This window comes from Sciurus vulgaris (genome assembly GCF_902686455.1).
Source record: "Sciurus vulgaris genome assembly, chromosome: 8".
NCBI classification, from domain to species: domain Eukaryota; kingdom Metazoa; phylum Chordata; class Mammalia; order Rodentia; family Sciuridae; genus Sciurus; species Sciurus vulgaris.
In genome coordinates this window covers 124,662,572-124,675,609 of record NC_136468.1, presented here as the reverse complement: position 1 = coordinate 124,675,609, position 13,038 = coordinate 124,662,572, and the positions used below count along the sequence as shown (strand labels likewise).

Below are 13,038 nucleotides of genomic sequence, written 5' to 3'. Positions count from 1 at the left end.
ACTCCTGATGACAGTGTAGTCACCTGGAATATTGGGCCTGGTTCTTACTGCTACAGTCGGGCCTGCAGCCTCCCCAGGCAGTGTCTTCTCCAGACTTGGAGCCAGCCATCTCAACCCTTGAAACCCCTGGAAAAACTGTAGCTTTCTCTCACACTTCCAGAACCACTGTAATTTCTGGGGTGAGCTCAGCAACTACAAATGATTGGATTTCATTCAGAGAACCATTACATAGGTATTACAAGGCATTTCTGCCAGCCCACTAGCTGCACTTTTACCATCATTGCCTATCTATGCTGGGAATGCCCATCTTTTGGCCTCCTCTTCCAGGCTGGGTTCTTTGGGGAGGTCATCTTGCACCCAAGGACCCCTAGCACATATTTCAGGCCCATCCAATCCTGGTTATTTTGTGAGTTCACCTTCACTGTGATCACTGTAGCCCTGCAAAACTTGCAAGTTGATGCTTATAGTACGTGTTTTCAAAAATGAACTAGAACTTGGAGATTTAAAAAAATAACAGTCTGGGTTGGGGCTATAACTCAGTTGGTAGAGTGCTTGCCTCGCATGCACAAGGCCCTGGGTTCAATCCCCAGCGCCAAAAAAAAAAAAAAAAAGGCTGATGTAAATAACTTTTGAACCATGGGATTTGGGAGACAGCTAAGCATTTGGCTGTGCAGCCCAGGATGCCAGCCAGACACTAGGCTGACTACAGCCGTTGGCCTTGATCACTGCCCAGTCACTTGAAACACACGTCCTGTCCTGCCTTTCCTCTTGTGTCCCCGCCTCTGGCTGTTACTGGCTACTCAACTCCTGTCGCGTTTACTGGAGCTTCTCAGGAAGCAGGTGGTAAGAGCTAAGTTGCACTATCTCGGAATTCATTGGTGGTTCTACATGTCAGTTATATATGCTCTCTTTTCCTCGGTTTTCATTGGGTGGTGGGCTGATGTGGTGGGGCTTGGCTGTAGACTCAACATGGCTGACGGCAGTAAGTGGCTGGTAAATGTGGGCCCTAAGGGTCTTAGGGGGTCCGGTTTGACTAGGAGAGCAGATTAACAGAGCAGATTAACACCCTCATAAAGAGGATGAGGACGGGATGGGGTCAGAGGCGTGGGTGGGACCCGGCCGCCGAGCCTGGCTCAAACCCCATCTCTCGCCTCAGCCTCCGCGACCCTGTGAGGCTTATCGCGCTGAGTGGAAGCTCTGTCGCAGCGCCCAGCACTTTCTGCACCACTACTACGTCCACGGAGAGCTCCCAACCTGCGAGCAGTGGCTGCGCGACCTGACCAGTTGTCGCGACTGGGAGGAACGCCATAGCGCTGAGGCCCAGGTGCGCCGGGAGAAAGGTCCGGGTGGAGTGTGGTGTGGAGCCCCCAGGCCCTGGGCACTTTTCAGGCGATTACTGGGGTCCCTCCCCTCCTCACTTCTTTATAGAAATATCCCAAATTAGTGATTTTTCAGACGGCGTTAAGAACAAAGGGGAGACAGAATAGAGAAATGTAGTTTGGAGGAGAGCCGACTTTCCAGTCAACAGCAGACCTGTCGAGGATGTGATACTGCTGTTCCTGATTGACCAGGAGCCAGCCTTCACAGCCTTCACCTTTCCTGGGGGACATTACTAAGGAAAAGAAAGTAGGCCCAGGTGCCCTAAGCAGAGGGAGGGTGGATTTTAGAGGACAGGAAATGGGGTTGAGAAGGACCTGAAAGACTTGAGAGTCTAGCATTCAGCCTAAAAGAAAAGCATAATATTGTGTTATTTTTAAAAGATCAATCTGGCTGCCAAGGTGTGGAGAGTATATCTTAGAGGGCCAGAGAGATAGTAAGAAGTGGTTTTAGGTGGCTGTTAGCAGACATTTATGTTGAACACTCTTTGGAATCCAGGAGTGATGAGAATGGAGCCACACTCTAGAATACAGTGAATGGTGCCTTGGAGCTGTTATGGGAGGGGAGATGGAGAAATAAAACATTAGGATGCAGTGCTCATGGGAAGTTCCAGGGCACAGAGAAGGAGAGCCATCACCACCAGCCAGGAGCTTCAGTATTGTTATATGTGCATACTCTGAAACAAACTGATATGGAAACCAGGCGGCTGTAATAAAATGATGACAAGTCCATAATAAGTGAAAGTCAAAAACATGGGAGAAAGCTTGCAGTTTGTATGTTAGCAACATAAGTTCTTACATGTCAATATGATAACACATGATTTCAGAAAAGAAAAATGAACAAAAGGTACAAAGAAGCAATTCATTAAAAAAGAAAACCAAACCAGGCACCATAATGCACACCTGTAATCCCAACAATTCAGGAGACTAAGACAGGAAGATTGCAACTTTGAGGCCAGCTTTAGCAAATTAGCCAGGCCCTCAGCAACTTAGTGAGATCCTGTCTCAAGAAAAAGGACTTGGGGTATAGCTCAAGTGGTAAAGCACCGCTGGCGTCAATCCCTAGTACAGAAAGAAAGAGAGAGAAACCAAGCCAGGCATGTAGTACAGGCCTATAATCCCAGACATTTAGGAGGCTGAGGCAGTAGGATCACAAGTTAAAGGCCAGCCTCCACAACTCAGTAAGACCCTGTCTCAAAAAATAAAAAGGGCTGGAGAGGTAGCTCAGTGATAAGAGAGCCTCTGGGCTTAAGTGTTTAATCCCCATTATCACCACCAAAAAAAGAAAAGAAAGAAAGAAGACAAGCAAATGGCCAGATTGAAGTAAAAATGACAAATTTGTTAGCCCAGTCAGAAGTATTTATAGGGGTTTGTAGAGTCTGGGGCACTCATGCAGTGTTGTTGGGAGTGTCTAGTTTTCTGATTGTCTAATTATCAAATGCACCGTTAAAGGTTCTATGAACCTTTATTGTTACTTCTGGAAGCTTGTCCTAGGGAAGTAATTAGATAATAGTGCTCCGTTAAAACTTTAGAATGTTCACTATATCAGTGTTTGTGATAATACAGAAAAAGTATCACTAATAGACATTTGACCAGATAACTTTTTCCACATGGGGAAGAATACTCAGCCATTAAAAAAATAGATAGCAATCTACCTGGGCATGCCAACAGTATTTTGTTTAGTGAACAAAAAAGAAGTATACTAGACAGTAGATTATTCTATCTTAAGAGAAACACATAATAGTTCAAAACTTGAGCTTAAGAAGGTGTTGGGGAGGCTGTTAACTGCCACTATAGGGATATAGAGATCTGGGGGTCTTTCATATTTTACCAGGCTATTCTGATTTTTACCCCCCTACAGTACTAGGAATTGACTGCAGGGCCTCAGGCAATGCTGAATAAACACTCTGCCACTGAGCTACATTCCCAGTCCTTCTGATTGCTTTTGAAACAATAATAAAAATATTTTATTTGAGGGGTTGGGGAGATAGTCTAGTGGTAAAGCACACTTGCCTAGCACTGGGTTCGATCCATAGTACTGCAAAAAATATTTTGAGACAAAAAAGCTTGAATAAAGACATATAAGTAGACAAATTAAATTATATGTATAAAGAGGCCTGCATAGCACAAGAGCCCACAGTCAAGTTTGTAATATGCTGCCCTTTGTCTTGGAGTCAGTGGCTGAGAGAAGCTGGTGGGTTGAGGAATACTTGTTATAAACAACCTCATTCAGTGGTCTGGCCTCTATTTCCCCCCCGATAGCTTCTGTTTTAGATAGTTGTTCCCACCTAGAGCCTCCATCCTCAGACTTGACAAGTGAACTTGCCCCAGACTTACCAGGTCAGCCAAAGCTATCAGACCCTGAGGCCCAGAAAAAAGCATCTTAAAATTCCTCAATTGCCAGGCATGGTGGAGCATGCCCATAATCCCATTCATCTGGGAGGCCAAGGCAGGAGGATCACAAGTTTAAGGTAAGCCTCAGCAACTTAGCAAGAACTTGTCTCAAAAAACAAAAAGGGGTAGAGATGTACCTCAATTGTAGAGTCCTTGCCTACAATGTGCCAGGCCCTGGGTTCAATCCCTAGTACTGCCAAAAAGGAAAAAGAAAAAGAAAAAAGTTAAGCAGGCTATAAAAGTCCTCAAAGTAGAATGATCTACACAGTTTTTCACAGTAGCTTATGAGAAAGAATGATCTAGATATGTGTGCTAATACATAAATCATTAAGGTTTCTTGGGTAGAGGCCACTGTGCTATTCTTCATTTGTCCATTGATGTTTAGGAGGGTGCTAGAGGAGGAGGGTGGTACCAGGGCCATGTGACAGTTTTTGAGCCCTTGGAGCCCAGTCATGAGACAGAAAGTGACCACAATCTCATTTGTACAGCGATCCCTCTGTGAGAGTGAACGGGCACGTGTCCAGGCTGCACAGAAGAACACCCTGGTATGGGCCCTGAGGCAGAGCCCCCCTGCCGACTGGCACCTTCCTCTGCTGCAGGAGAAAGATGAGTGACAAGCACCCCTCTCCTTGGCCTGTGCAGCTTCCTCCAATCTGTTTCAAGTGGAGCTGTCACACAGCCTTAAGAACTGTGACCAGCCCATGCCATCTAGTGGGATCCTCTTGAGTTGCCACTCAACCTGGTATCTAGAACAGGACATCTCTAGCCCTACCTACCTGCCTCTTGCCTGCATTAGGATATCCCACCACTACAATGCACTGAAAAGTCAATTACACTCCCTCCATAGATTATAAGAAGCCAAGCCAGGCTGACTCATGCCTGCCCCAGGAATAAATCTCTGAGGTATAGGATTTTCAGGCTAACTCCATTGAGAACTCTGACAAGTGTGGAAATTCTGACAAGTGTGGACACATGGGTGAGTCAAAATGAGGAAGCTAAACATTTGTGCTTCTGTGAACAACTCTCCTTGTCCTTGGGAAGTAGGCTACTACATCCTGGGTTTATGACTATGTATTGCCAGCCTCTGACATCCAAGCATGCTCAGTTTCACTGCAGATGCAGGTGGGGTGTGACAAGGATTTGCTGGCTTCTCTGCAATAGGAAACTTCATGGAAAGCCCCTAAGGAGGCCCTCGGAGATTTTTAAGAAGTGCACACACCTACAGAATACAACCTTGCAAGGGTTCGTGGAATCTTGGTGTCAAAAACCCAAGTCCAAAGGGCTGGGATTTTTATTTTAAGGCTGATTAGTTGCTTTCAAATAATTTCTATTGTAGTTTAGGAAAAAGACATAAACATTAAACATCAATAAAGGAGTCTTGGGTTGGGGATGTCAAATATATGCATATGAACCACCAAGAGCACTAATTCTTTTAGAAGTTGATTACTAATAAGGTGGTTTAGCATCTTGTGGCTGCATAACAGGCTCCAGATACAAGGCTGAGGACCAGTTTGGGTATGTCCCTGGCACCCTCTAGTCCTTTCCTGGCTATGGGCAGTGGGTTAAATATCTTTTAATTTGTTCTCTGAAACAAAGTAAGTGATCATTTCAGAAAGGCATACATTAAAGAATAAAATTTCCTACTGTGTTTTCTCTTGTGCTCATACGAATGGTGAGAGGTATATGCTCACAGGATCTCAAGGGCAGAGGAGTGAAGAAAAGTCAGTTGAACAGGCTTGATGTGTCTAAGCCAAGCAGGGAGAGTCCAGTCTGAATATGACTATATTTTTAAAATATTTTAGTTGTAGATGAACACTATACCTTTATTTTATTTATTTATATTTTTATTTGGTGCTGAGGATCAACCCAGTGCCTCACATGTGCTAGGCAACTGCTCTACCATTGAGCCAAACCCAGCCCCAATGTAACTATATTAATGACATACATTTCCAGTTAATGAAGAGAGAGAAGGCAGTAGCTAGAGATCTATAAGGGTTTTTCTCAAACACAGGGAAGGGGCATCTGAATTTTGGATTCTGCATCTTCCTTGGAGGGGTGTGGGGCTGGACATGCAAGTAAAGCTTACGGGAACCTTTCCCCACATGCACCAGTCCATGAAGGACTCCTCCTACTACAGGCATACTCCCTGTCACCTGCTTGTTCAGAGCTGTATGCACTGTGGAGCTATGTACACAAAGGACATATTCTGGTTTTTGTTCTTTTCTACCTGGATATTCAGGTCCTCCTCCTACACTGCCACTGTTGCATTGTGTCTTTCTTCCTCTACTGAACAAGTTCCACATGAACAGATAATCTGCACAGAATGTTCCTGTGTTCATCTTGTGTGTGTGTTTTGTTTGTTGGTGTTTGTATGTGTGTGATATCTAACCCAGGGCCTCAGGTCCAACCAAGATTGCAGTCTTGAAACTGCTAAGTTGCCTTTGAATAATTTTTATTGCAGTTGGGGAGAAAGATTAAACATTAAACATCAATAAATAGGAGTTTTGGGTTGGGGGTGTAGCTTAATGCTAGAGCACTTGCCCAGCATTTGCAAAGCCCTATTTTCAATCTCTAACAGTGCAATAAGAGTCTAAAATGAGCCAGGCACAGTAGCACCCACTTGGAATCCCAGCAGCGGGGGAGGCTGAGGCAGGATTGTGAGTTCAAAGCCAGTGATCAGGGGCCTGGGTGGAATTCTCAGGTTGGTGGGTAGCCACAGACTTGACCTGACTTGCTTTCTCCAGAGACCTCTGGCTGTTACTACACGGACAAGGGATTGGAGTGAACTTGCCCAACATGGATAGATCAGTTGTCTATTGTAGGTCAGGCAAAAAGTCAACAACAGCTTAGACCTCAGAGGTAGCAATGAAGGTCAAGGAAACTGGTTACATTCAGTATTTGACTTAGGTATAGCCAAAGAACTTAGAATTCTATAATGCTATATTTTTATCTAGGGCTGGTAAGTTACCAAAGTGAACTGCATACTAGCATACAGTCCAGAGATGAACCCTTGCATTTATGGTAAAACACTTTTTGGCAAAATACCAAGGTGTTTCAATAAAGGACTGGCAAAACTTATATCCATATTGAATGAAAATGGATCTTGACTGAATACCATATTAAAAATTAACTCAGGTGGCAGATACCAATAATTCCGGGGACTGGGGGAATACAAGTTTGAGACCACCCCTGGCAATTTAGTGAGAATCTGTCTCAAAATAAAATGGGCTGGAACCACACTTATAATCCCAGCAATTTAAGAGGCCAAGGCAAGAGGATCACAAGTTCAAAGCCAGCCTCCGCAACTTAGCAAGACCCTGTTTCAAAAAACAGAAAAGGAGGGGATGGGGATATGGCTCAGTGGGTTCAAACCCTGGCACCCCAAAATAAAAAGGGCTGGAGGGAGCTGTAGCTCAGGGCTTGCCTACTATGTGCAAGGCCCTAGTTTCAATCCTTAGGATCCCAGCCCCTACCCCCCAAAAAAGACTATCACAGAGTAAAAAAGCAACCCACAGAATGGGAGAAAATAGTTACAAACCATACATTTGATAAGGAATTAACATATAAAGCCCAATGTGAAAAATAATTAAAAAATGAACAAAGGACAAAAGAAAATGTACAAATGGCCAATAAGCACCTGAAAAGATGTTCAACACCATTAGTCATTAGGGAAATACAAATGAGAACAACCAGATATCACCTCACACCCATTGGGATGGCTACTATAAAAACCCAGACATAAGTGTTAGTGACAGTGTGGAGAAATTGGAACTCTGGTGTACAATTGGAGGGAATGTATAATGGCTCAGCCTCAAAGCAATATGGTGGTTCCACAATATTAATCACAGAATTACCATAGGGTCCAGTGGTTCCACTTCTGGGTATATACCCAAAAAAGAATTGAAAGCCAGGTCTCAAAGAGATATTTGTAAGCCCTTATAATAACAGAATTTTTTTTTTTTTTTTTTTTCCAGTGCTGGGGATTGAACCCAGGGCCTTGTGCTTGCAAGGCAAGCACTCTACCAACTGAGCTATCTCCCCAGCCCAGCAGCATTATTCTTGATAGCTAAAATATGGGAGCTGTCAACAGTGTTGCACTCCTGTAATCCTAGCAATGCAAAAGGCTGAGGCAGGAGGACTGTAAGTTTGAGGCCAGCCTCAGTAACTTAAGGAAACCATCTCAAAAAATAAAAAGGACTTGGGGGTATAGCTCAGTGGTAAAGCAACCCTGGGATCAATCTCCAGTTCGATGAATAAATTTTAAAAAATAAAATGTAAAAGCAACCCAAGGGTTGATCAACAGAAGAATGGATGATCAAAAGGTGGTAGATACATAAAATGGAATATTAATTCAGCCTTAAAAAAATAATTTGGACACATGCTACAACAGATGAACCTTGAGGACGTTCTGCTTAATAAGTCAGTCACAAAAGACAAATACTTATGCTTCTACTTATATGATCATGGGACTTCTAGGCTCCAGAACTGGGAGAAAAAAAGCATCTGCTGTTTAAGCCACCCAGTGTGTGCTATTTTATTATGGTAGTCCAAGCTAACTAACCCATTCACCATTTCAAATCAGTAACAGTGACTAACAACACTGAGCCCTTGGCTTCAGCTAGCCTCACATATTCATATAGGGCACAGCAGCTTTAGCTAATGTGTCATGGCCTCCCAACTCCTGGAAGACAGAGCAGCTTTAACTAAGGTGTCCCTGGTTTGCTCTACTTTCTAAAGCCTCCCTCCCCAGCTTAAAACCCCAAAGATGGCCAGGCACAGTGGTATACACTTGAAATCCTTGGAATTTGGGACGCTGAGGCAGGAGGATAGCAAATTCAAGGCCCCAAGACTGTCTCCAAATTAAAAAAAGGCTAGAAATATGATTCAGTGGTAGAATGCCCTGGATGTAATCTCTATTACACCCCCCCCCCACCCACACATACACAGATTAAAAAATCCAAAGGTGGCTCTTGTCTTTCTGTCTGTCCTACTGTGTTATAACTTTCCAGTTGGCAAAATCCGATATATCCTTTACCTCCACTCCTCTGGGTTACTTTGTGCTTCTGCAAGTGGTATTTTAATTTTTTTTTTAGATGTTGATAGACCTTTATTTTATTCATGTATTTATATATGGCGCTAAGAATCAAACTCAATGTCCCACACATACTAGGCAAATGAGTCACCACTGAGCCAGAAACCTAGTCCCCCAAGTCATATTTTGACTACAAAACTGTGATTTTTTTTTTTTTCTCTCTCTAGTACTGGGATTAAAGGCACAAGCCACCATACCCAGTTGGAATCTTTCTTCCTACTCCTATTTTTTTTCCCCCTCACTGGAGGGCAGAGGATGTCTCTGTCATCTTATTTCCAGTACCAGGCATAGCAGTATCTTTCACCCCCATCCATCAGGTGAATTAATTTTGACTGTTAAGACAGAGGCTTGTTATCAAACTTTTATTTATTAACAGCATGTCCAATCTTGTGGAAAGGAGATACCAACCCTCATTACTCTGACTCTTAGGGGCAGCATGTTCTAAGGACAGTGCCTTGAGCTCTACCTTTTGAATTCTACCTGTGTATACACCTTGGTGATGTCATTGTACCTGCCTTCAGGGGGCTGATAGTTAAAGATTGGTGGTGTATAATTTGGCCCTTCCCTCTCAAAGGGGAACAGGCTGGCGTTCCGCTTGATTGCCTCGGTGTACAACTCGAGGGACTCAAGTTTCAATTCCTGTAGAGCTTCTTGCTGGGCCTGTAGCATAGCTCTGATGGCATTCCTCTCCATCTGGTGCTCTTGCTGCTTGTATAGGGACCACTTCTTCAGAAGCAGAGCTCTCCGCTCACTTTCCTCAAAGGGAAGCTCCATCTGAGTACGCTGTCTGTGAATGCACAAGTTCAAAAGTGTGAGGCTATGAAGTACTGACCTCACTGGCAAGGGAGTCTTTGTGATTGCACATGACCCAATTATCCCCCTGGCCAGGCACAGACAGGAATTAGGAAAGAAGAGTAGAAATTTGGGACAAAGGAAGAAATGAAATGTTGAACGTGGCAGCAGCTGCAATGGATACTAGAAGCCAAAGTTATTTGCAGACTCTGAAAAAATTGGTACTACTTTCTTAGCCCCAGGCAGACTCCCTTTGGTGAGTGGTGTTAGTGAAGAAAAGTGAAATGAAAGTCAAAATCCCAGGGAAATAAGAATCTTAATTCAGCTCTGTAACACCTGGCAATGTTTTGCTCTGTAAATTGTTCACACTTTTCAAGAAAACAGCAAAAATTACTAACCCTGCACAGAATACATTTGCAATACATACTTACTACTGAGCATTTGCATAAAAGGCTAAGGGTTTTCTACTCTGGGGACAGGGCAAGGGCTGTGGCAAGGGCTGTAAACCCAAGGCCTGTGTCACAAATCACAGCCAATATTCTTCAAGTCAAAAAAACAAAACACAACAAAACAAAACAATAACAGAACTTTGCTTTGCATCAGTGCCAAACCAAATTTGCTTGAGCATCTTCACTGGACTTATCAACAATTGTTTAGTTTTCTTTCCCACCAATCAGAAAGGCACCAATCAGAAAGCATTCTCCAACTCTCAAAAGGCACAATCAAGGAAATAAGACTCAAATGTACTGACACATTCTGATCACAGGCATGAACTTCAAACTGAAGTTAATGGTACTCCTTTGCTCAGAGGACTTTTAAGTCCAGAGGAGAACCCCTACCTTGATTTATCCAAGAACCTCACAGGGGTAATAAAATCTTCAATGGGAATCAGCTCTTGGCTAGCCTTTTCCAGTTTTCGGATCCTCTTTTTCAAGCGGTCCTTTGCTGCTTGATCTTTTTTGGGATCTACCTTCTTCTTCTTTCGCAGAGGTTCTGCTCTATTGGATAAAAAGCAAACATTAAATGTTTTCCTCCTCAATCTCATGAGAGAGATGTTAAGTGAAGTACCCCATACTTGTACTGAGCTCTCCTTTGGGGAAAAGAGTTGTGCATGTTTCTCATCCTATGAACTCAGTGGCACAGATTAGCAGTTCCATCCCAGTGTCCTTGTGAGAATGATGTGGGTACCATCAATTCCAGGAATGGATATGAAATCATGGTGGGGTGTCAGGAATAAACTAAAAGGAAGAGTTTATCTTTAATCTTGGGATTCCAGTGTGCCTTAGGACTGTACTGAAAAGTGAAAATACCAAACGGATAGAAGCTCATTCACATTTTAAATAGATTTGTGATTTATAAAAATACTTTTAGGACTCAAAAAAGACAACATAGTGAAAGTGACTGACATGTCTATATTTACTTTTCAGTATTTCTTAACACTTTCCCCATCTCAGAGTTTTGGCAAAAGTCTGGTTATTAGGAACACATCTCCCCGTCATAATATACTATTAAAAATAGTCAAATCCTAGCCAGGTGATGTGGGGCAGGCCTGTAATCACAGTGACTCCAGAGGCTGAGGCAGAAGGCTCTAATGCAGAAGGATCACAAGCTTGAGTCTACCCTAGTCAACTTAGCAAGACCCTCTCTCAAAATAGAAAATAAAAGAGGCTGGGGATGTAGCTCAGTATAAAGCACCCCTGGATTGAATCACCAGTACCAAAGCAGGGAAAACTGAATAAAGGGCCTGGAGTTCAAGGTGGAAATACCTTTAGTCTTCTAATCTCCTGGTACCTAGGGAGTCAGAATGAGTACTGAAAGGAAGGCCCATGGAGAAACAAGCGGTGCCCTTGAAAACATGAAAGTCTCCCTTTGAGGCTAATTGACATTTATTCAAAATACTTTTACACTTAATTTTTTAAAAATTATCAATAGCAAAATATGGGACAGAGTCTATTGACAGAAAAGCAGCTGCCCAAATTTAACTATGGGAAGCTTTAACTCTGTGAATTTTGCAAGCCAAACATGGAGCAGTCTTTCTTTATTCTGGTCACTTGCACATCTGTTTTTGCCCACGTCCCCAAAGAGGTCCCGGTCCCGGCTGAACTTTACCTCATGGGAATGAGTTCCCAGAAAGACAACAATGAAGCTCTCTGGTGGGTGTCTCTGATCTGGGTCAGCCAAGAAAGCCTGAAGGAGACAAGGTATGTATAAATATCTAATTCTTCCCCACTTCATAGGAAATGAAAAAGCACACATGCACAAAACTAGTGCCCGTTAAACCTGGTACTTTTGAAAAAGTACTGGATATTACAGCAAGGTCAATGTAGGGATTTTCGCAATAGACATGATCAGCTGGCTCATCCCTTAGATATCCGTGGACAGGACGGTAGGGAGGTACCTGAGAAGTCCCTGCCGCCGAGACAGGGCAAATGCCCTGGGCGCCCGGCGACCAGGCCAGAGTCCACTCACCGGCTTAGAGTACGCAAAGCCTGCGCCCTAGATCGCAGCACCACAGCCGCCATGACCTGTTTTGCTTCCGGCTGGCCGGTAACTTCCGAACGCGCGCCCCTTCGCTGTTGGGTCCGCAGTGCCAAGGGCAGAGGTCGGCTCACTACCCGGAACCTTTTCCGGCCTTCGGGGACTGGGCCCGAGCCTGGCCCCGCCCCCCGACGCAGCCCCGCCCATGGCGCCTATACCGCACGCCGCACGCTGCGGGCGCCTTTTACTTCGCCGAGCGTTGGGTCCTTCCTTCCGCTTTTTTCAACCTGCTGTGAGCCGACCCCTACAGAGGGTATAATTCCGGCTACCTACTGCTTAAGCCATTTGGTCTTCAGTCCAGCGAAGGTCTGGTCCCGCAGGACAGCCGGAGTGGCTGAGGGGACGTCCCTTTGCTCTACCCGGTCCAAGTGTCCGCGTCTATGAAAACGATCCCGATCTTCCAATAAACGCGCCTTCTTGGGCCTCTCCCGCCACCCTCCCCGGACTGGGTCGTTTCTCGCATTCGTTCGAATTCACGGCTGTGGCCGTCAGGTGGCTGCATTCCCGCGCCGGCACGGGGACTGGCTAGATGCCTAATAGCGCCCGGACGAATAGTGTTGATGAATGACGAAAACCAGTTAATAAGTCGGACTCGGAACCAGCCGGGGAGAGGTGGTGACAAGCTATCCAGGACACCCCGGCCCATCCAGGCTCTCTGGATCGCCAGGCCGTCCGGGTTACAACTCGAGGCTCCGCTGGTTCGCCGCTGCTTGGGCCGCCCCGCCCCTTGTCAGCGACCGCACCCACGCTCGACCCAAAGCGGATCCGTCTTACGTTGCCCCTGCCTACCAAAGAGCCTGGCCGGCCCCGTCCGCGTGGGGAGCGGTTTCCCGCCGGGGCGATTTG

General features: G+C 44.9%; 2 protein-coding genes across 5 annotated transcripts; one reads left to right on the top strand and one right to left on the bottom strand.

Annotated features, from left to right (window-relative positions):
• The first annotated feature begins 872 nt into the window (after positions 1-872).
• On the top strand, positions 873-5,410 carry LOC306668537 (synaptic plasticity regulator PANTS). 2 transcript variants are annotated; one of them, XM_079152030.1, is made up of 4 exons: positions 873-993; positions 1,157-1,324; positions 3,781-3,847; positions 4,259-4,397. In XM_079152030.1, exons 1-3 carry the CDS (start codon positions 889-891, stop codon positions 3,844-3,846), a joined length of 339 nt encoding a protein of 112 aa, XP_079008156.1. In that variant the 5' UTR covers positions 873-888; the 3' UTR covers position 3,847; positions 4,259-4,397. The 2 variants fall into 2 exon arrangements, with proteins under 2 accessions (XP_079008156.1, XP_079008155.1); XM_079152029.1 differs by lacking the exon at positions 3,781-3,847 and having other exon boundaries at positions 875-993; positions 4,259-5,410.
• A 3,799-nt stretch (positions 5,411-9,209) lies between these two features.
• MRPL40 (mitochondrial ribosomal protein L40) lies at positions 9,210-12,520 on the bottom strand. Of its 3 annotated transcripts, none has more exons than XM_079152028.1 (4): positions 12,466-12,520; positions 11,764-11,841; positions 10,494-10,652; positions 9,210-9,649 (listed from the first exon to the last, which is right to left on the bottom strand). In XM_079152028.1, the coding sequence occupies exons 2-4, from the start codon at positions 11,766-11,768 to the stop codon at positions 9,325-9,327; spliced, it is 489 nt and encodes a 162-aa protein (XP_079008154.1). In that variant the 5' UTR covers positions 11,769-11,841; positions 12,466-12,520; the 3' UTR covers positions 9,210-9,324. The 3 variants fall into 3 exon arrangements, with proteins under 3 accessions (XP_079008154.1, XP_079008152.1, XP_079008153.1); XM_079152026.1 differs by lacking the exon at positions 12,466-12,520 and adding an exon at positions 12,124-12,331; XM_079152027.1 differs by lacking the exon at positions 12,466-12,520 and adding an exon at positions 12,053-12,075.
• Between the last annotated feature and the right edge of the window lie 518 nt (positions 12,521-13,038).

What these genes read in the sequence shown, in the direction of transcription:
- MRPL40 (XM_079152026.1), bottom strand. Translation starts at nt 12,176, where the DNA reads ATGGCGGCTGTGGTGCTGCGATCTAGGGCGCAGGCTTTGCGTACTCTA. An exon ending in TGGGAACTCATTCCCATGAG is followed by an intron (nt 10,653 to 11,763) that starts GTAAAGTTCAGC and finishes TTTATCCAATAG; the next exon opens with AGCAGAACCTCTGCGAAAGA. An exon ending in AGGTTCTTGGATAAATCAAG is followed by an intron (nt 9,650 to 10,493) that starts GTAGGGGTTCTC and finishes GTGCATTCACAG; the next exon opens with ACAGCGTACTCAGATGGAGC.
- LOC306668537 (XM_079152029.1), top strand. Translation starts at nt 889, where the DNA reads ATGTCAGTTATATATGCTCTCTTTTCCTCGGTTTTCATTGGGTGGTGG. An exon ending in CTGACGGCAGTAAGTGGCTG is followed by an intron (nt 994 to 1,156) that starts GTAAATGTGGGC and finishes CTCTCGCCTCAG; the next exon opens with CCTCCGCGACCCTGTGAGGC. An exon ending in GCCATAGCGCTGAGGCCCAG is followed by an intron (nt 1,325 to 4,258) that starts GTGCGCCGGGAG and finishes TCATTTGTACAG; the next exon opens with CGATCCCTCTGTGAGAGTGA.